Source organism: Camellia sinensis, chromosome 7 (assembly GCF_055761805.1).
Source record: "Camellia sinensis isolate YWXY chromosome 7, ASM5576180v1, whole genome shotgun sequence".
Classification (NCBI taxonomy): domain Eukaryota; kingdom Viridiplantae; phylum Streptophyta; class Magnoliopsida; order Ericales; family Theaceae; genus Camellia; species Camellia sinensis.
In genome coordinates this window covers 111,580,854-111,602,735 of record NC_138967.1, presented here as the reverse complement: position 1 = coordinate 111,602,735, position 21,882 = coordinate 111,580,854, and the positions used below count along the sequence as shown (strand labels likewise).

The 21,882-nt window shown below is 35.6% G+C and overlaps 2 protein-coding genes across 16 annotated transcripts; both read right to left on the bottom strand.

Moving 5' to 3' along the window:
• Window positions 1-2,746: 2,746 nt before the first annotated feature.
• LOC114312513 (E3 ubiquitin-protein ligase RHF2A-like) lies at window positions 2,747-8,734 on the bottom strand. Of its 15 annotated transcripts, none has more exons than XM_082879104.1 (9): window positions 8,291-8,734; window positions 7,349-7,411; window positions 7,125-7,233; window positions 6,641-7,016; window positions 6,159-6,328; window positions 5,760-5,804; window positions 5,372-5,487; window positions 3,266-3,316; window positions 2,747-3,145 (listed from the first exon to the last, which is right to left on the bottom strand). In XM_082879104.1, the coding sequence occupies exons 1-4, from the start codon at window positions 8,299-8,301 to the stop codon at window positions 6,678-6,680; spliced, it is 522 nt and encodes a 173-aa protein (XP_082735230.1). In that variant the 5' UTR covers window positions 8,302-8,734; the 3' UTR covers window positions 2,747-3,145; window positions 3,266-3,316; window positions 5,372-5,487; window positions 5,760-5,804; window positions 6,159-6,328; window positions 6,641-6,677. The 15 variants fall into 15 exon arrangements, with proteins under 15 accessions (XP_082735230.1, XP_082735228.1, XP_082735233.1 ...); XM_082879102.1 differs by having other exon boundaries at window positions 2,747-3,142; XM_082879107.1 differs by lacking the exon at window positions 5,372-5,487 and adding an exon at window positions 4,713-4,763 and having other exon boundaries at window positions 2,747-3,142.
• On the bottom strand, window positions 8,310-12,250 carry LOC114312512 (putative disease resistance protein RGA3). Its single transcript, XM_082881011.1, has 2 exons — window positions 8,948-12,250; window positions 8,310-8,417 (listed from the first exon to the last, which is right to left on the bottom strand). Exons 1-2 carry the CDS (start codon window positions 12,248-12,250, stop codon window positions 8,310-8,312), a joined length of 3,411 nt encoding a protein of 1,136 aa, XP_082737137.1.
• Window positions 12,251-21,882: the final 9,632 nt, after the last annotated feature.

Here is a 21,882-nt window from a genome sequence, read left to right as displayed (position 1 = left end):
AAAGTTTCTGCACTCCACAGGTTCAGAGGAACTCCATAGCATGAGAGCCAAGTGCTTCTCTCTTGCTCAATATGCAATCCGGCTTTCCAATCCCGAACAAACTCACCCCACTCCACCATCCAACCTTGCATTAGTCTTACACCCTCTTCTTTCTCCTCGATTGAGCTAAAAGTAATAACAATATCCCTTCCTCCACCCTCTCTAATTCTTCCTTTCTTCACTCCCCTACTTCGAGCTTCATGTTTGAAATTGGCCTTTGTAACATGATGGTGTAATCTAATAATCACACTCTCATACAGCCATGCATATCCCACCTCCCGAGCTTTCACCACTAACCGTGATTGACCCTCCTCTCTATTCCCAGTAAGAATTTCTGTAAACGTTCTCCTCATTCCTCTATTATTTTGTACATTTCCACCCACAAAAGCAGTTTTTTGTTTAGTTGTTTTTGTTGCACCAAAAGTATTCGCATTTACCATTCTGCGTTGATCACTGTTAAAATCCGCTTCCTTAACCTTTAGAGCTCTGTCCTCCACCCACAACCCATTCGCTCTTTGGATTGCCACATTGGCAGCTACTCTGCAGTCATACCTCACAAAACCAAACCTTGTACTAGAAATCCTTCGCCTTTTGTTTGGAATGAATACATCCCTTACAACTCCAAAGTTATTGAACAAACTGAAGAGGCCTTTTGGATCAAAGGAGTCAGGTAGGTTATCTACAAAAACTGTGATCCATCTGTCTCTACCTCTATGCATCCTGCCAATGACTCGGTTTCTTTGCTTGACCACCGGTTTCCATCCTCCATTTCCAGCCATGACTAGATTTGTTTTGAAGATCCAAGAAAGAAAATGGAGAGAAGAGATGGAGAGATAAGAGAAATTATATATGTAAATGAGAAATCATAAATGACTCGGTTTCCTTGCTTGACCACTTTTGGATTCCTAGTGACAGTAAAATTTTACTATCAATTCATTGCAGATTTGAATTATACAATGATAGTAAAATTGTACTTTCAAAGCAAAATTTTACTCTGAATCAGAGTAAAGTTTACTATGATTCAAAGTAAAATTTTACTCTGATTAAAAACATGTTGATTTGCTTAAAAATATAACATTTTACTGTGAATCATAATAAAGTTTACTCTAAATCAGAGTAAAGTTTACTATAATTCAAAGTAAAATTTTACTCTGAAATACAGTGTGAAGATGGCTTAATAGGAGAGCTGATAGATATGGAGGTCATATAGTAAAAGAAACAAGCTTTAAAATATTAGAGGGTTTTGAAAGTACCTATATAATTCTTGTCATTTTGAAAGATATATTAGGCAGTAAGGGGTCTATCACCAAATCTCCTATTTTATTTAAGGTTATTATTGTAATAAAAAAAAAGGCATAAAATAGGGGGTCCAAAATAATGAATAAGGTGCTAAAGCTAATAGCAGCACTCTAAAAGAAATAAGAGTTCGAAATTATTAATTAGGGTGCTAATAGTAACACTATTTTGTAATATAAATCATAAAATGATTACTTTTTTTCACTATAAAAGTATAAATTTTTGTATTCCAGAATAAGTCGTGACAAAAGGCAGTGTTAACATAATCACAAGCAGTGATAACTCAAAGTTTTTTTTACCTTGGTAACAACACCACACAACGATTCATAAAAAAATACTGTAACCTGTTAGCACTTTATTTTAGTCCATTTGGGAATAAAATATTTTAGTCCAAAAATTATTACAATTTTTTTTTCAAAAATTCAACTGATATAAAAAAGTAAAAACGATATCCTCTCGTTTTCTTTTTGCATTTTTAAAAAAAAATAAGAATTCAAACAATCTTTTCCAAATGAATTAATTTTTTTTCTCATATTTTTATCAAAAATTACTGACAAAATATCACTTCCCAAATGAGTTCTAAGATAACATGAAAAAATAAAGAAGTTGAGTCAGTGTTGACAAAATTCTGACCCATATGTGGACCTACATGAGCAGATCTATCCCAACAATCAGGAACCTCTCCCTCTCAGACCGCGGGATTGATTGATTAAATTGATGATGAATGTGATGTGAGTAATCTACCAAATATGCAATACAATTTAAAACATGAATTTGATTAAATCAAGGTCCAGACTTTGTATATTTATATTCAGATCGTTAAATTGAAGGCGATATCATAAATTCATGTTGACACACAAAGGACTAAAGTTCAAATGGCTATAGTAGTGATGGTTACCATCTTGTCCATCCCAAAAAAGGGATCAATTTCTTAAAATTAACTTATATCTCCTTCATTATCAAGTATCATTCAGAAAAATATGGCAAGTTTGCAAATATTTCTTCATCATAATTTGCAAACAGTTCATTTCATTAATCAATTGTGTATGTTTTTAGGCTCTTCTAATTAATTGATTATTAAACCAAGGTTGTGTGGACAACTATTTGGTGTAGATTAGGTCCTTTTTGTATCGTTGCAATGCTTTTCACTTTACTGGATTTATTTACGTTATCGGAATAGATAAGTTTTGTAGCACTTTAACTTGATCCGCTGATGAAGTGGTTTGCACAATTTTAATTTTGTTCGGCAAACACAGGAGCTCTGCTAAAATTCATTCCAAAATTATTAGTTTTTAACCAATTCATTTGTTTAGTCTCCCAATTTATCCATGCACTAATGTCATCTATCTTCATCATAACATCTAGCTGGGTAGTCCTCAGAATTAAAATTCAAGAGTAAACTCCAATGATAAACACAAAATACATACTACATAACACTAGTGAAAGAATATAAAATTATAACAGAAATTGAACTTCAAATCATCACTCAAAAAAATAGTGGGTATGATAGGAGGCTCTAACCCTCTAACCTCAGAAGGCTAGAGCACCCAGTGTCCATCACACACTAATATTATTACACATAGCCCAATAAGACCTGCATTTAATCTTCATTTCGCAGAAGAGAAATTAACACAAAGGGAGTCTGAGAACAGAACAGCTGAATGAAACCACCTCCTGTTACCCAACCTCAGACCTATAATAAGCAGCCCAATATATTCCCCGCCAGCAATGTATCCAATGCTACAACCACTTCAAAACTTGCAGCTATCATGCCTACTGTCATTGTGACCCTAAAGCCTAGCAGTGCCTGCTATCATAAAAACAAACATATATTGTATACTTCAAAACTAGTCAAATAACCTTCAACAACACCAAAAAGAAAGCACAAATCCATAAAGATGAACATAAATAAATAAAGAAAGAAACATACAATCTCTGAATCATGGATGACTCAATGCGCTCAATCTCGTTAATTTCATCCCTGTCATAGGCAACCACAAATTCATACATTCAGCACGAAGTAATCTTTAGGCATTTTACGCTTCTAAGGCCATTTTAAAGCAAAACCCATTTGAATAGACAATCTTAGACATCTTAGGTTCAAATGATTTATCTTCTTCAAATAATTTGTTACATCAATTTGTGCAGATAGGAGATGAATTAGCTGAAGGTTTGACATGCTGATCACGACATGGTTACCCTTTAGTAACTATGTTGTTCTTGAAAAATCGGTATTTATGCACTATTGATGAAGCTATGAGAGGCAATGAGAGCAATAAAAGCTAAAGAAGTAGTCAATCATATTGAAATGGATGCACAAGTGTGAAACTAAACCACGAACTTGCAGAATTTTTCATGAATTAGTTCTGATTTCCTTCCATTCAAACCATTAACAGATTAAGTAAATAGTTACAATAATTCTAATATGATATGCGGGATATATACTTGGCAACATGTGGGTTTTGGAAAAAGGAAGCATAAGCAGTCAATAGTAACTGCGGGCATAACAAAAAGAGAAAATAAAACTTGTAATTTTTTTTATTTCTTTGTAATTAGGCACAATTTTAAGAGTAAAATTAGAAATGTAATTGACTTATTTGATATTGTCAACAATTTTTTTTTTTTTTGACGATAAAGTAACGAACGAGGGAATCTATAATAAAAAACTAAACCTTAAGGGAGGTTTCTATTATTTCAAAAATCTTAGGAGAGGTTTCTGCAATTTGATTAAACCTTTTGGGAGGTCACTGTAATTTAAAATTAAACCTCAAGGGAGCTTACTATATTTCATCCAAATCTCAAGAGAGAACATTGTAATTTACCCTAACTATTATTATGAATATCCAACAACTTTCTGTTACTTCAATAATGTCAATTGTTACACAGTGCCAATGGGCAGTGGTCACTTTCTGTTTTGATGCATTTCAAATTTGACAATTTATTTGGTACAAGCCTTTCTATAATTTGACAGCAGATCTTTGAAGTACTAGAATGAAGACAAATAATCAGCAACAATGACAGCTAAAAGAAGTTCAGCTAACATGGATTGTTCCACCAATAGCAATAAATGACAGCGAAAGTTGAACTCCTAATCATGTATCATATGGAACATTTCAAAACTAATCACATTTTTCTCTAGTCTCTACTATAGGAGGTGGCTAATCCATAAGCATTTCATGGTGAATGATTGCAACTCTTAGCTTTAAAATCTTAGTCCAAGTGAGATGAATCAGTCCAATAGTTTACCCGTGGGAGAAAAACTTACAAACCTAATTTCAAAATCTTTGATCATATAATATACAGAATTATGTAGAGTTCTAGAAATATGAATCAAATATTTAGTGAAGGGTTTAAAACTTGAAGCAAGAGTGTTTTACATGTTTATGAGTTCATAGCCCACGAGGTTAATCAATCTGTTGCAGACTACACTGCAGGAATTTTCAGGATTAGCAACGTTTAAAAAAAGCCACTATAAGTCTTCAAAACACCATTAAAGGCTAAAGACGACGTTTATAACTTTCCTCGCAGATACGGCCGCGTCTTAGGTATACAACGTTTATAAAACGTCGCTAATGACTTTAACTGGCGTTTTTTAAAACGTCATAAATTTTCATACATTCCATTATGTGAAACCATCACAGTTAAATGCTGACATCATATGACGACTTTTACTAACGTTTTGAATAAAAACACCATCTTTTCTCCTTAAAAAAATATATTTACTGACGTTTCTAAAAAAAAGGCCATCTTTTCTCCTTTTTTAAAAAATATATATATAGCACTGCTATTTATATAAAAAGAAAAGGTATAATTTCAATTGCACTAAATCTGCAAAATAAAGCTTCTAAAAAAAATGCAAAATAAGGATTCAATTTTCAAATTGCACTGTTAGCTAAATAAAATCAAATCTGAAAGTCAAGGATTCTATACACAAGCACATAAACTAAAAATAAACCAAACAATTTTAATTCCTCTTCCAAAAGGCTACAATTTCACATTTGACAAACAATAGAAGAAAAATTGAAACATTTCCTACCTGTCTATATCAACCACAAACCATTACCCAAAAAAATGTCAATAAAAACCATTGAAATATTGGATAACTCATTCATGGGCCAATGCTTATTTCAAGGAACAAGCTGGCCAATGCTCCTACAAAAAAACACTGGAATCAGTAATAAAAAAAATAAAGAAACTAACCCCAAAAAAAAAAATAATAATAATAAGAAAATAAAAAGTTAGCAAATTATAATCATAAATAATAAATGGCTTGTGACCAAAATGCAAAAGTCAACATTAAAATTCTCTGTACATAAAATAAAGTGATCCTAAAATCTTTTTCCTTTTCTTTTAATTTTCTAACATGTATGCATCTGCAACATGCCATATGTGCAAATGTAAAATATATACAATACTGCACCAACCTTAATACTATTGTCAATTGACGGAGGTGGGCCGTAATTGCAAACCTAATGCATAAAATTTGAAGTAAATAATAGATCAGAACAACTAAAATCCTAATTCACAATGTTCATGAACCACCAAGAAATAATAAAATTGCAACATATAGTAATGAAACATAACTGAAACAAGATGAATAGGCAACAAGATCTTATTTATTGACCCAGAAAATATACACAAAGTTATTGTGAACTAGATGAAACACAAATTTTGAACCAAGCATGACTTGTGCACATGCCAATGTATCCAACCGAAGTCACAGTATGATATAAAAATAAATAATAAAAAAAAAACCTCCAAAATGATATATTGCAATGCAACACAAATTAACAAAACAAGGAAGTAATATTATTTACACCTACTAATTGATGACTCAACTAGGCACTGACCCAACTGCTTAAGCCCAGTGAGATAAAACCTCCCTTCTGCATTTAGTTGCTTTGGATCCCGTTTCTGGTAAGTCCTTTGGCAAAAGTCGAAGGTTGAACTTTACCATTCCACCTGAAACAATCATCTTTTGTGGACCAGACCTCTGTAAAAGTAAAAAAAACAGCACACTTAGACTCTGGTTCAGAAAACTTGTTCAGAAATGCTTCAAAAAACTTATTGACAAAATAATGAGGATATAGTAAATAGAGCAAGGATCCTCTAGAGTTTTTTTTTCCTAAAGTTTTCTAGAGTAGTGCATTGTGTGGTTGAGATTTAATGACAAGTCATATCAATTTTTCAACATTAAATCTCAACCACACAATACACCACTTTAGGAAACTTTAGGAAAAAAACACTCTAGAGGATTCTTGGTGTAGTAAATAATAAAACAACAAATTCAGAAAATTATCACTACCGATTATGAACAGATATTCCTTGTCGATTTCCCGGCATCATAGTAGATCCAGAGGATGAGGAGGAAAATTGATCAGTTTGAACAGAATGGAACTGGTGCCTAAGCTGTTGTGGTTCATCCCCACCAGCAAGTTGAACAGACTAGCTGCAGTAATAGTAGCTGGCTCAGATTCCCCTCCTACAGATGCCAAATAAGCAGGAGGCAAATTAGGATGAGAGGAAAACACCACGAACTGTGGGCGACCATGAACAGATGACTGACTCCTGGGGCCATCCCTCCAAGCAATGTGGTGGTGGGCCCTTCCCATTGCAGCAGCAGCGGCCAAGTGCTGGATAATACGCTCTTCAAGCTCAGCATCATTTGCACCAACTGGTAACTGCGTCAGAAGAGAAAAAAAATAATAATAATAAAAAATAGTTAAACTAAGCGTTCAAACGTTGATCAACCAAATTATGAATTCCACTTAGTATAGATAGATACCCACATGCTGTAATTCGAAAACCCCAAGGGTAGGATGATGGAATATTGTGGAATTTCTTGAAGGATTAAACCTAAAGCTCCTCTCCCGTTCCACAGCTTCAAGCAATTCCTGACTGCCACAACAAAGAAAATAGGATATTATATAAGAAACTAACAGCAAGAATATACTATAAGAAAGTGATGGCAAATATAAAATTAAAATTACTATAGAGAGAAGCCAGAATGAACCTGGAAGGATCCTTCAGGCTAATGGATTGCCAACACATTTGACAGTTGGAGCTTCTCTGGCACCTATTGTGAGAGAGAGAGAGAGAGAGAGAGTTAAATTTCATGTTCGTCCATCCTTCTCTAGTTATTAACATTAGATTTCAAAATTCCAAGCTGGTACACTAAGTGTAACCTCACATGCTAATTAGATCAGTTTATGCTGCCAATGCTGAATGGTTGTTTGGTGGAAAGCTTGAAGAATGGCTTATAACAAACTTTCAAACAAGTCTATATCATAATCTACACAAGATCCTAGATCTTCCAGAGAAACACCATGAAAGCAATTTCACCAGAACCAAAAACCTAGCCTTGGGAGGGGAAAACCTCTCAAACTCAACAAATCAGATAATTTTAAGACTCCATCTATAAACATATTTGGTGTTCTCCTATTTCACATTCAGCAGGTCCATTTGAGTTTTTAATGATATATCAAAACAAATTGAGATAAAGTCCATCCAACCTTACAATAATCCTAATTATATGAGATTGTGCTTGAAAGTGTGGTGGTTTACAGCCTGAACTAGTTTTGCTTGTAACATTCGTAAATTTTAGATTACTCAACATTCCATCTTCAAAGTGTTGGCCTAAATTTCTCGGTCTATGTCAAAGTAAAAATTCAGATACCACCTGAAATTTCAGAATGAGAATGACTGAATTTCCTTCAATCAAAGTAAAAATTCAGATACCACTTTAAATTTCTTTGTCTATGACTTGATACAAGTCCATCCTCTGCTGCATCAGTTAGGAATTGAGCATCATTACTCAAAAATAAACCAGAGGTCTTTTGCCAAAACACATCAGGAAGTGGAACCAAAACCATAAGGACAATAATATGCAAAGAGTCACAAGATCATTGGACAAAATAATCTATGATTGATAAAAATAGATATAGGGGCAACTTACCTCGCCTTCATAAACTTCCTTATTTGATGCGTAGACCAATTGCACGACGAAAATTTTCCCTTAAAACCTCAGTTTTCTTCACTTCTGAAGAATACACTTCTGATCCAACCATTGGGCAAAATGGAACCTACAAGTCATAAGAAATGGGGAAAAAAAGTAATCGCTCAATGACTCTGCCAAGGATCAAAACATTAGGGCTGTTCTTGGATAAAGGATTTGAGGAGTGCTTTGGGGAGAGAATGGGAAAAGAAAGAAATAGAAGCTTCTTTTTTTTCCTCTTTGGTGTGCACACTTGTTAGCTAGACATATTGAAGTTAGGAACTTGGGATATAGGTTAAGTTATCTGGAATGAATTGGAACTAATGCTTGCAGTTATAAAGCAGATTCACAGAGATCGGTTACATGAACAAAAACAAACAACACCAGATTTACAAATTAATATAACTGTATGTCCCCCAAGTTCCACAACCAACAGAACACCTCAATCACAACCATTACAAAACTCTCACACATGTACAATAAGTCAAATTCAAAGAAACACTCTACATCTGTCTCTTACTCTTTTTCTTACAACTAATAGAAGCTCAAAGTTTGGATTTTTGGAATATGTGCTATCTTATACCAATCCTCCCCCTTTTCCTTTTGACATCGCCTTACCAATTCAGAACTGCATGTATCAATGCTCAAAGTTTGGAGGTTGGTTAGCCTTTGAAAGCCATGTGGAAGTGATGGAATCTTGGGACAGTAACTAATGTACAACGATTGAAGTGACGTAAGGTTTCCCAACCATTCAGGCAGTGATGTGAGCTCTGTATACATAGAAATAGATAGAGATTGAAGTGCAGGGACATGTTTCAATGCTTTAGGCAAAGTCTTCGACTCACTACCACAAATATCTAGGTGTCGAAGAGAAACAAGATGTTTAATGCTGTCCGGCAAAGTCACGAGCTTGCGACAGTTCTCAACATACAATTTCTCCAAGGCAGGGAGGTGTCCCAAACTCTCAGATAAAGAACTCAAATTACTGCACAAGTCAATCTTCAGACGTTGGAGAGACTTTAGGCTTCGTAGCCCATGATCTGGCAAAGACTCAATCTCACCACACCACCAGATTCTCAATGACTTCAAAGAGACAAGGCTTTCCAAGTTTGTAGGTAGCACTTTAAGTTTGCTAAACATTTCAATTTCTAGAGATTCAAGAACAGTTAGGTTTTGCAACATCTCTTCTGGAAAAGAAATCATGTCCCCGCCATGAACTGAAAGGGTAGTGAGATTCTTAAGATTTGAGATTGAACTTAGTACCACGCTGCTGGGAAACCAGACCTGCAAGAGTTTTGGGGATGAAAGACGCGGCAAGGTCAATTTTGGGCAATTGCTGATGTATATCTGCTGAAGACAAGGGAGTAGCTCTCTTCCTTCCTCCCTTGACAACCCTACCAAATTCGGCAACTTAGAAATACGGAGTACTTCCAAAGCCGGAAATCCTCTAACTGGGCTTCCGCCAGGGAAGTAATTGTCAATGTACTCCACATAATCCATTCCGGAAATCTGAAGCCGTCGCAGGAAAGGCAACTGTCCAAATGCTGGAAGTTCTAAACAGTTTCTGCAGCTATGTAGCTCAATAGAAACTATGTTTTCAAGAATTGAATCCCTCATCCAAAGTGGGAAGTGGGCACCTCTGTAATTGTCTATGAACAACTCTTCAACATTTGGGTGAGGTTCCAGGGATTCAAGTAGTTGTTCAACATTTGCTTGTGATTCTGATTCACTGTTATGTCCCCATGATAACTTCAATACTCGGAGGTTCTGTTTTCCGACCAAATTGGCTTCTTTGGCATCCGTTGAGTTTCCCACTCTCTGAAGGTGACGGATACACAGTTCTCCTCCAAGATGTAAGCATTGCAATTCAACTACCTGATGACCTCTACTCTTACCCACGACAAATAAGCTTAATGTCCTCAGGAGAGTTAAATGCCCAAGCTTTGGAGGCATGTCCTGTATTTTGTAGCAATCTTTCAAAAAAAGATGTCGGAGGCTTCTTAGGGATTTCATGTTCTTGGGCAGCCCCTGAAGCTTATAACACTCATTCAGGTTTAAAGTCTGCAAATTGTGAAGGCTACAAATTGACTTTGGTAGTGTACGAATGGATGTTCTAGAAAGGTTCAAGTACCCTAAATGTTTTAACTTACCAATTGAAGATGACAACTGCCCCACGTTGGTGCCCAATGCATCGAACACTCGTAAAGAACCAAAATTTGTGAAGTCACAAGAAAAAGGAAAAAAACCACGAGAGCTAGTGTTTGGCTGTCTATATTGTAGAAGAATTGTATGTAAGGATTCAACTCTATATAATGCTTTAGGAAAGCCACCTACGCGGACATAGTTAGCAACCAGTGTAACATGATGAATTCTTTGCACTGATACATTCTTTGAGCTTTCAGCCTCCATCGTATGACATTCATCTTCCATAACGGATTGGGCAAGATCGTGCATAAGATCATGAATTTTGAAAATAATGTTGCCAGATGGATCTTTGTCCACGTCTTGGAAAAAAGATCTCCAATATAACTCATTCCATATACCATTACCAACATCTTCTAACTCCAATTTTCCGTTGGATGAAATAAAGCCATTAGCCATCCAAAGATGAATAAGTTTTTCCTTCTCAATTTTAGAACCTTTCAGAAAAATGGCACAGTAAGCAAAACACCGTCTCAATTCCAACGGAAGGTTATAGTAACTTAATCTCAAGAGAGGCAAGATGGAATTTTTGTCTTGGGGTAAGTTCCAAATTTCACTTTCTTTAACAAAATGCCAATCTGTTTCCTCACTTTTGAAGCGCATTAGCCCTCCAAGGGCCTTTGCAGCTAAAGGCACACCCCCACACTTCTTCACTATCTCCTTCCCAATGGCCACAAGGTTTGGATGCTCTTCATTCCCGTGTCCAAATGCCCGTTGTTTGAACAACAACCAGCAATCTTCTTCAGATAAAAATGACAAGTGATGTGCTGGAACAGTTCCCATGATTGATGCTACCTTTGCAACACGAGTAGTAACGATAATGGAAGCACCTTTTGATCCACATGCTAGAAAATACTTTAGCCGATCCCAGTTGTCTCGATCTTCATCCCACACATCATCTAATACAAGCAAATATCTTTTCCCATTTAGCATCTCTCGAAGCTTGTTCTGCAAAGAATCTAGGTTTGAGGCTTCACAGGTTCCCTTAGATACGGATTCGATTATTGCTTTTATCACCCTTTTCACATCAAAATCCTGAGAAACATAAACCCAAATTTTAGGCTCAAAGTGGCACTCTACCCTCTCATCGTTGAAGACCATTTGGGCAAGCGTGGTCTTTCCTAGCCCCCCCATGCCAATTATAGGGTAGACAGAAACATCCTGGCAATCACATATATTCTCAACAAACATTTTGACAATTTTTTCTTTATCTTCTTCTCTTCCATATAGTTGTCGTTGAGTTAGAGCAGAGCTGGTTTCACGTCTTTCAGCCAATTCAACTCGCTTCTCCAAAACCACCTCACGTAAATGAAACTTCATCCGCTCTTCAGCAATTGCATTTAAGTTCTCTATGGTATCTTTCATCCTATTCCCTATCTTGTGACGGAACAGAATGTTCTCAACAGGATAACAAGTCAATAAGGAAGTGCTTATTACCTTCTTTAGAGAACTAGAACTCAGCCTTTTTCGGAGGGCTTCGGTTGCGCAGTCATCCAAGATGTCATCTACTTCATAGGCTGCATCATTGAGTTTTCTCAACCAATTTTGTATTGCTTTATCTTGGAATTGTTTTTGTTCTGCATCCTCCAGGACAGCCTGGATGGTGGTGAGAGTGCTTGAAAGCTTTTTCATCTCCTTGTCAACACCCCAAAGCAAGCCCACCTCCTTTTGGATCAAGGAGTTGAGGTTCTGAAGCACAAATGGAAGAAACGATGCCATGTTGACTTGATATCTGGATTCAATTCAAAGAAAGCTCTCAAAATTGCAAATAGTGTTTTGCCAAGAACTAAATGGCCCAAGTTGAGATGTATATCAGAATAAAGGTTTCATAACAATTGTGCAAAGACAAATGAGGGAAGAATTGGAAAATGGGGGAAGACTTTCGAAAATGACTCATTACCAACTGATGAATTAAAATAGTTGGTTAGTGTGCGCACTCTCTGACACGATGTCTAATCTTTCACTAATTTTTTATTTAATTTGATTTTAAATTTGAATAATAAGTAGAAATTAAACAATAAATATATTACATATATAGATTATTTATATCAAATCAAACTTAAATCAAATTGAAAAATCTAGAAATCCCCTAGATGTTGATTTGTGATTATGTATCAATTTTAAGCAGAATATAACAATCCCAATCAAACAATCAAGACAAAGAGACACAACGATTTAACGTGGAAAAAACCACAATTGGACACCTCCAACTGTGATAAAAAAAACCACGGGCAACAGCCACAAGAACAATCCACTAAGAAGATTTAAAGGAATTACACAGGTATACTCTCAATTACCTAGCGAATCCACAACGCCTAATTGAACCAACCTCTATGTGCCTCTTCCAACCCCATCTTCACCACGGAATTGTCTTTCTAATGAGCCACTCCGGATTCCACCAAAGCTTCAGGCTCGAATTCTTCAGAATCCACAACTGAAGAATAACTCTCTCTTTTGTGTATAACAAACAAACCTTTGATGTACTCTCTTTAAATCATGAGTTGAAGACTCAATAAAAACATCAAAGAAAACTAACAAAATATCCCCAGATATAATCCTTAAGAACCAAAAAGAAGATCTGGAGGACTTCAATCAATCACCTAGTTTTGGGAGAAAACCAAGTATTTATAGAGAACCAAAAGTAATCCTAGATTGGGAAGAAAACAAACTTCTTGAGAAATCCGGATTCTGAGGTTCGCTCGAGCGAAGCTTTTCTGGCTCGAGCGAGCAGTGTATTTTTCATGATTTCTACTAGTGCCTTGGCTCGAGCGACGGATCCTTGGCTCGAGCGAGGAATACACTCTTTCAGGTTTTTGTATGGACTCAATCCTTGGCTCGAGCGCGCATTCCTTGGCTCGAGCGAGCAAGCCCTAGCTCGAGCGAGAATTCCTTGGCTCGAGCGAGCAACGACGGACATGCAATTTTGAATGCAATTTTGCATTTTGCTTCGGCCGCGACCCCCGTAATAATCAGCGAAGTGGCAATCTTGAAAGCATTAACATCACAAACTTCTCTGCATGGTTCGATTCGGGTTTGGATTCGCATCTAATAAACTCATAGCCTCACTGAAATAAAAGTGCAAAAATAAATACATCTGAAAGGAGTTTTGTCAAACGGGGTTGTCAAGAATAAAAACCTAACAATCTCCCCCTTTGGGAATGCCGTGACAAAACACATCTAACAAATAAAATCCTAATCACCCCAACCCATTACATCCAACAAAAATCAACTTCTTTCTCAAGGTCATGATCTGCAAAACAGTCATTAGTGCCACAATCTCCAAAACAACTATTAGTCCCACAAGAGTATAGGAAAAAGCAATAGACATATGACACGATTATCTTGAAACATGAGATGGAAAACATGAATAGATGAAAACTAAGACTCATGAAAAATAACTCTCAAACAACAAAAGCAAGATCATAAACCACACAAGCAATGATATGACGATGTAAATAACATGAACATACAAGAAGGGCAAATAGTGCATAGCAACATGCAAAACATATAGCCAATCTCCCTTACCAAACATATCAAAGTGTTCATGCTAAACTACTCTTGCAATGAGAAACCAAACTCCATTACCAACCCACATCAAGATGAACCAAACTCCCCCTCACTAAAAGCAACCACAAACACTGAAAACAGTGAACAAGAAGAAAACGACAAAAAAATAATATGGTGGAGCAAGCAAGGAATTTCAGATTAGTACCTTAAAACACATAAGATTATCCAAGAAGCACCATTACAAGAAAACACAATGTGCACAGTCTGTAGAATATTCCTCATGCAAGAAAGTGATGCATTATGTGAAAAGCATAGATCCCATGATAAAAGTGTGTGTGTGACTCTTGGAGTTCGACAAACACTAGATTCAATCCTAGTAGTGATATGAAAGTTGGACCTCCGACAAGAGAATTTAAGCACAATCAAAGGAAAATCAAAGGAAAGTCAAACCACTAGGAATCAAGGGGTATTTGGTGAGTAAAGGCGGAGGCTCCCCCTCAATCAATGAATCTTTTTCCTTTTTTTTTCTTTTTTTTTTCACATGTTTTTTTTATTTCTTTTGCAAATTTTGTCTTCTTCTCTTTCTTTTGCTTTTGCTTTTTCTTTTTTCTTTTTCTTTTTCTTTTGCACAATCATTGGTGGCTGACAGGCTCAAGAGTATGGAAACCGAACCAGAGAAGCATGGATATAATAAGGATGGCCTGGTTGGTGACTCTGAGGTAGCCTTTTCCTCATGGCTAGACTGCAAAGAATAGAGGGGAAAGCCATGGAGGTGCAAAAAACATGGTAGGTGGTTAAGAGACTCAACATCACCCAAGATATGCTAGTATAGGTCAATTCCTCTAGAAAAGCAAAAGATACAATGCCAGAAGTCCATAGAGAAAAAAAATAATCACTAAGGCGGAAGACTCCAAAATTTGCTAATCCAAGAGTGTGTACAGAATGAGACATACTAATCAAAAAACACACACTCCAAAATGAGTAATGACCACGGAAAGCACACATATATTAACATGTAATGGATATTCTCATCAATTCCAATATGCACCAAGGACCACTCAAAAATTTCAAGCTTGCAAAACCATACTAAGAAAATCTTTTTGGGATTTTTTTTTTTTTTTTCTTAACCAAAGCAAGACAAAAAAAAAATGAACAAGCACACTTTTTTTTTTTCAAAAAAAAAAACACACAAAAATCCAAAAACTAAAACAAATAAACAAATAAACACAAATCAAGTTTTCTCACCCAAATCTTTTTGGTCTTAACAAAATCAGGTCTAGCGGTCTTGGTAAGTGTCGTGGTGTAGTGAACACCCTCATGAATCTTGGTATTCCGCCTAGACATGTAAGGCTGTCTCCTAACCCAAAAAGTATTTGAATTTCTACCCTTTTGAGACACTCTCCCATGCAACTTATAACAATAAGGGCGAATATGACCATGCATACCACAATGATGACAAATAAAAACAGGGTGTACAGGGTGTACCTTTTTTTCTTTTACCTTACCAACTCTAGGAAGTTTAAGAAGTCTATCATTTTGTAGAATCTTTTGTCCTCCCTTTCCTTGAGTTCTTGTATCATGAGATGTGGAAGCACTCTGTTTTTGCTCTTTCTTACCACCAAAGCCAACGCCACTCTTGTCACAACTCATTTGTTGAGATCCAATGATATCCTTCAAAGTCTTTGATCCTCTGTTCCAAAGACCAATGGTAGCCATAGCACACTTGAGCTCTTCCTCTTTCTTGATCATTAGTTCTTCCAAAGTAACTTGTGACATCTCGAGAGATTCAATCTTTTCTTCATACATGGCATGGGTTTGCAGTAGCTCATTCCTCTCTGTCTCACAAGTCAACAGTTTTGCACAAAGAACTTGTTGATCATCAACTATCTTGATGGCATTGATCCTAGCCTCGGAAATCTCCTCCTTAAGTTTGACATTCTCACATTCACATGCTTTGAGTTTCTTTGTGAGTTTGTCATTCAATTTGAATAACTTAAGAGACTCCTGATACAACTTTTCATAAGCTTGCTCAAGCTCTTCATGATCACTCTCTGAGGATTCATTATCAGTGATATTCTCAACTAACCTCTTCGGAGACTCTGTTTGTCCTTCAGTTTCAGAAGCCGCCATGAAGGCAAGAAATTGCTTATGTCCCTCTTCGCCTTGATCTTCGTTGTCACTGTCATCGTCATCAGATTCTGATTCATCATCCCAAGTGACGGCGAGGGCTTTCTTCTTCCTCAAACGAGTGGGGCATTCTGAAGCAAAGTGGCCAAATCCTTGGCATTCATAGCATTGGACGCTTTCAGAGTTCCCTTGTATCTTTCCTTTCTCCTTCTTGGCTATAGGGCTAATTTTGAGTTTATCTTTGCCTTTAGATTTATGAGAATGAGTAGATTCCAAAAGATTAGGATTCTTTTTCAAAAAAGATTTTTTAAATTGTTTAACAAAAGCAGCCATAATCTTGGAATCTATCTCGCAATCCTCATCAGAATCCTCTTCCACTTTATGAGCACTACTAAAAGCAATATCTTTTTGTTTCTTTTTGAAATTCCTATGTGCCTCATAAGTTTGGAGATTTCCAACCAACTGATCCAGCTTGAGGTTGTCAACATCTTGAGCCTCTTCAATAGCCGTAACTTTTGGTTGGAACCGATCGGGCAAGGATCTCAAAATTTTCCCCACAATTTTGGATTCTGGAATTTTTTTACCTAAATTGAAGCTGGAATTTACAATGTCACTCAACTTCACATAAAATTCATCAAAGGTCTCACTATCTTTCATTGAAAGGTTTTCGAAACTAGATGTGAGCCTTTGAAGTTTTGAGCGTTTAACAGAAGGAGTGCCCTCATGAATAGTTTGTAAGATATCCCAAGCCTCTTTTGCGACTTCACAATTACAAATACGACTAAATTCTTCAGGTGTGACAGCGCAAAAGAGAGAATTGATAGCTTTACTATTCCAGCTACTATTTTGGTAATCAGTTGTGTCCCACTTATCAATTGGTTTGGGGATTGTTACTCCATCAACGGTAATTGTTGGTTCAGTCCACCCATTCATGACGGATTGCCAAACTTTTTCATCAATAGATTTTAAAAAAGATCTCATCCGAGCTTTCCAAAAAGAATAATTGGATCCGTCAAGTAGGGGTGGTCGAATCATAGAATTTCCTTCACGAATTGTATCCATTATCACAAATCAAACAAGATCTCGTTCTAAAAAATTTTTTTTTAAAAAAAATATAGAACGACCTGCTCTGATACCAATTGAAAAATCTAGAAATCCCTTAGATGTTGATTTGTGATTATGTATCAATTTTAAGCAGAATATAACAATCCCAATCAAACAATCAAACAATCAAGACAAAGAGACACAACGATTTAACGTGGAAAAAACCACAATTGGACACCTCCAACTGTGATCAAAAAAACCACGGGCAACAGCCACAAGAACAATCTACTAAGAAGATTTAAAGGAATTACACAGGTATACTCTCAATTACCTAGCGAATCCACAACGCCTAATTGAACCAACCTCTATGTGCCTCTTCCAACCCCATCTTCACCACGGAATTGTCTTTCTGATGAGCCACTCCGGATTCCACCAAAGCTTCAGGCTCGAATTCTTCAGAATCCACAACTGAAGAATAACTCTCTCTTTTGTGTATAACAAACAAACCTTTGATGTACTCTCTTTAAATCATGAGTTGAAGACTCAATAAAAACATCAAAGAAAACTAACAAAATATCCCCAGATATAATCCTTAAGAACCAAAAAGAAGATCTGGAGGACTTCAATCAATCACCTAGTTTTGGGAGAAAACCAAGTATTTATAGAGAACCAAAAGTAATCCTAGATTGGGAAGAAAACAAACTTCTTGAGAAATCCGGATTCTGAGGTTCGCTCGAGCGAAGCTTTTCTGGCTCGAGCGAGCAGTGTATTTTTCATGATTTCTACTAGTGCCTTGGCTCGAGCGACGGATCCTTGGCTCGAGCGAGGAATACACTCTTTCAGGTTTTTGTATGGACTCAATCCTTGGCTCGAGCGCGCATTCCTTGGCTCGAGCGAGCAAGCCCTAGCTCGAGCGAGAATTCCTTGGCTCGAGCGAGCAACGACGGACATGCAATTTTGAATGCAATTTTGCATTTTGCTTCGGCCGCGACCCCCGTAATAATCAGCGAAGTGGCAATCTTGAAAACATTAACATCACAAACTTCTCTGCATGGTTCGATTCGGGTTTGGATTCGCATCTAATAAACTCATAGCCTCACTGAAATAAAAGTGCGAAAATAAATACATCTGAAAGGAGTTTTGTCAAACGGGGTTGCCAAGAATAAAAACCTAACACAAATCTTAACTCTTATTAAATGGGGTCAGCTATATATAAATTGTTTATGAGGGATAAAAAAATAAAAGAAAAATTGTACTAGAATATTTTAATTAAGATTAATGAAATGTTTGATTATGTTTCATGTGGTGGTATTTAAATTTAATTATGTATCACATATGCTTTTTTGGTTGACTATAGACACCCCATTTTGGTTGACTATATATAATTAGTTGAGCCACCTGATGTAGTTTCTTTATTATGAGTTTTGTTTCTTATGTTAAATATGTGATTTAGCTTGTTAAAAATGGTTGGCTAAGCCACCAGATGTAGTCTCTTTATTTTAAATTTTGTTTCTTATTTTACATATTTGATTTAGCTTATTAGAAATGGTTGGCTGAGCCACCTATCCTTAGATATTGTAAATAAATTGTTTCTATGTTTTGTTAGATTTAGCTTGTTGTAATAATGTTCATTCTCTACTTTTTTTCTATCCTTTTTATTTACTCACTTTCTATAGCTGTAAATAATATCATATTTTCTTTTTCATCATACTCATGCTTTGCATCCATACTTTATGCATTTAAATTCGGCTCATTTGCATCTGTGGGTTTAATCAATTTCTATGTGATTTTATGTACTACCCTATGTGTTGAAATGATTCACATGCCACGTATTAGTAGCCGGATTTTTAATTGCATTTTTGTATATGTATTGCATTAGAATTTTGTATCTAGGATCATGCATATTTCCCTAACTCTTTTTTGCAGCTTTCCACGGGAGGCCAGTAAATACTATGTAAGTGTTTATACTTTAGCATCCCTCTTGTGAGTATTTTTCTTACTATGTCTAAGCATCCTACCATGCGACTACTTGTTTAAGTGATATATCTCTATGAATGTCAGTGGATAGAGGTTGTGTTGTTCAATTTGGAATAATATCAATTTTCATGTTTGTGAACTCATTTTCTTTTGAGTTGTACATTATTCAAAACTTTTTCAAAAATACATGAAATCAAATGTTCCAAAATGAATGACGCAGTCTACACTTGATTGTTTCATATAATAATTTTAGCATGTATTAAATAATTGGAATATGAACATACAAAGTCAATAAAATTCATATCATGATTTAGTAGAGGTTGATTTTTTGATCGGGTGAGTGATGGTGCTCAATTAATGGCCTTCCCCCCTCATACCTAAGGTTCCAAACCAAGACATCTTTGGTTATTGTAGACACCCCATTTTGACCGGCCCTAAAACTTGAGCGCTTTCTTTTGATTACCCGATGATGACAATCAAAATGTGTTTCTCACAGAATCCTCAATAAGAAAACTTAGAATTTGAGCCTTGTTTCCAAACCTAAACAGCCACAAATTACCTTTCCAAAGGAATATTTTGATCTCACGATTGCGTCCAGAATGGTTCGTTTAGCCAGAATCAACTTTCGGCGCACTTCTAGGGACCTCACTAAAAAATTCTCTCGAAACTTGGCTTACAGCACAATTATTTGAAACTTCTGGGCCATATTGTAATTTTCAAAACTTAGGTAATATTCTTTTATGTGAGGAAATATTCTGTTAGTTAGGAAATATTCTGTCCATATATAGAATATTCTGTCAATGTGTCTTTACCCAAAATGAATTTGAGAAATGCTTAGAAGGGGGTTTGAACTCCTAACCTAAGACTCCACATACAAAACCTTAACCATTTTGCCAAAGCATCACATTGTGTCATATTTCCCCCCAAATAATATTTGACTGCTTCATAATCACACCCCACCATCCCCACTCATCATCCACTTTCATAATTACATCTCACCATCTCCACTTATCATCCACTTTCATAATTACAACCCACCATCCCCACTCACCATTCATTTTCATAATTACACCCCACGATCCCCACTCACCATCTACTTTCATAATCACATCACACTATCTCCATTCACCATCTACTTTCATAATCACATCCCACCATCTCAACTCATCATCTACTTTCATAATCACACACCACCATCACCATTCATCATTCACCTTCATTATACATTACCCCCTATTAACTCCATTATCTTCCAAAAAAAATGCTCCACTGTCTTCCACTTTATCCTCCACTTTGTCTTCCACTATTGCCCACTTACATTGGCTATATAATGAGAGCTCTAGTCTTGAATTTGGGAAGGAATTTTGAAGAAGTGAAGTATAGGGAGAGAATGCGATTAAATTTTCTTCTCTCTCTTACATCAACTTCTTAAGGGAGTTCACAACCCTAACCCTTCAACGATCTTCGATGTCTGCGGTCGATTAAAGCTCACAACGACGTTGTGAATGCTGTCGCGGTGGCGAATGACGACACGATTTACACCATCTCCAGTGTGAGAGAGAAATGTAGAGTACTACTTAACGATTTATGCCACGTTGTCACGTTAATACTTGTTACATTAAAGTGTTACATTATATCTGTCATATTGATAAAATCGTATAATCTTTGACCAAAATTTGTATATATATTATATAAAGAAAAAAGAATTGTTAACCCAAATCTTGTAATATTTCAATCTTAATTTTCTAATTTTTTGATTTAAAAAAGTAAAAAATCTCAACATTTATTAATTTCTTCTAACTCCCAAGCCTTTTGGGAGATGTGGTCAAAATTCCATCATAATAAAAGTTTAATGTATTAAGGATAAGTATAAAAAAAATTCTTGAAAAGTGTAACACATGATTATTATTAAAATATTAAACTTTAATATAATATAATTTTTGATGTAAATATCAATTTGTAATAAAATTATTATTTTTAGAATTTTCTTATCAAGATCTATCAAATAAGATCCATATTGACTATAAATTCTTTAAAAAAAAATACATTACTGTTAAATTGATGTAAACAGTAAAATGTACTGCTTGACATTAATATGTTATTATGTCTCACAATAACATGTTATTTTGTCCAATAGTAACATGTTACTATTGTTTACAATAATATGTCACTTTGACAATATTGTCAAAAAAAAAAAAGAAGATATTTTACTTTATTCTTGCTCAATTATGTGTTTTCTCCTTAAGAGGTTTATGAAGCAAAATAAATTGAGTTGTCATTTTCACTAAATAAGGGTCCATTGGAAGGGTTTTAGCTAAATTTTTCAAGCCTTTTTGACTTCTTCCATACTTACTGTCACACTTTTTTTAATTTTCTCCTATACACTATGGTTAGTGATGAGATTATTAAATTATTTTTATAAAAAATCTAAAAAATAATTTGTGTATGAAAAAAATATCTAAAACAAATATAAATTCTTATTAAAAAATAACAAGTTGCAATCGCGAAAAAAAAAAGAGAAAAAAATTACACTGTGCATTTCATTAATAATTCTAAAAAAATGTGCCAAGTGTTTGTGTAAAGGTTTGACACGTGTCCACTCTCAAATTATCAAGTGAATATAGATGAAATCAAAGAACTCAGCTTTAATGGCTAACAAATATTAGAAGTCCGACCATTGAAGCCTAATAACTATT

Bases quoted from the DNA above. Each gene is read 5' to 3' on its own strand.
- LOC114312513 (XM_082879104.1), bottom strand. The intron at 7,234-7,348 runs GTTCATTCTGGC...TTGTTGTGGCAG, and splicing joins AGCCTGAAGGATCCTTCCAG to TCAGGAATTGCTTGAAGCTG. The intron at 7,017-7,124 runs GTGGGTATCTAT...CTTCTGACGCAG, and splicing joins GGGTTTTCGAATTACAGCAT to TTACCAGTTGGTGCAAATGA.
- LOC114312512 (XM_082881011.1), bottom strand. From the start codon at position 12,250: ATGGCATCGTTTCTTCCATTTGTGCTTCAGAACCTCAACTCCTTGATC. The intron at 8,418-8,947 runs GTAAGGCGATGT...TATGACTTGTAG, and splicing joins ATACATGCAGTTCTGAATTG to GTTCCATTTTGCCCAATGGT.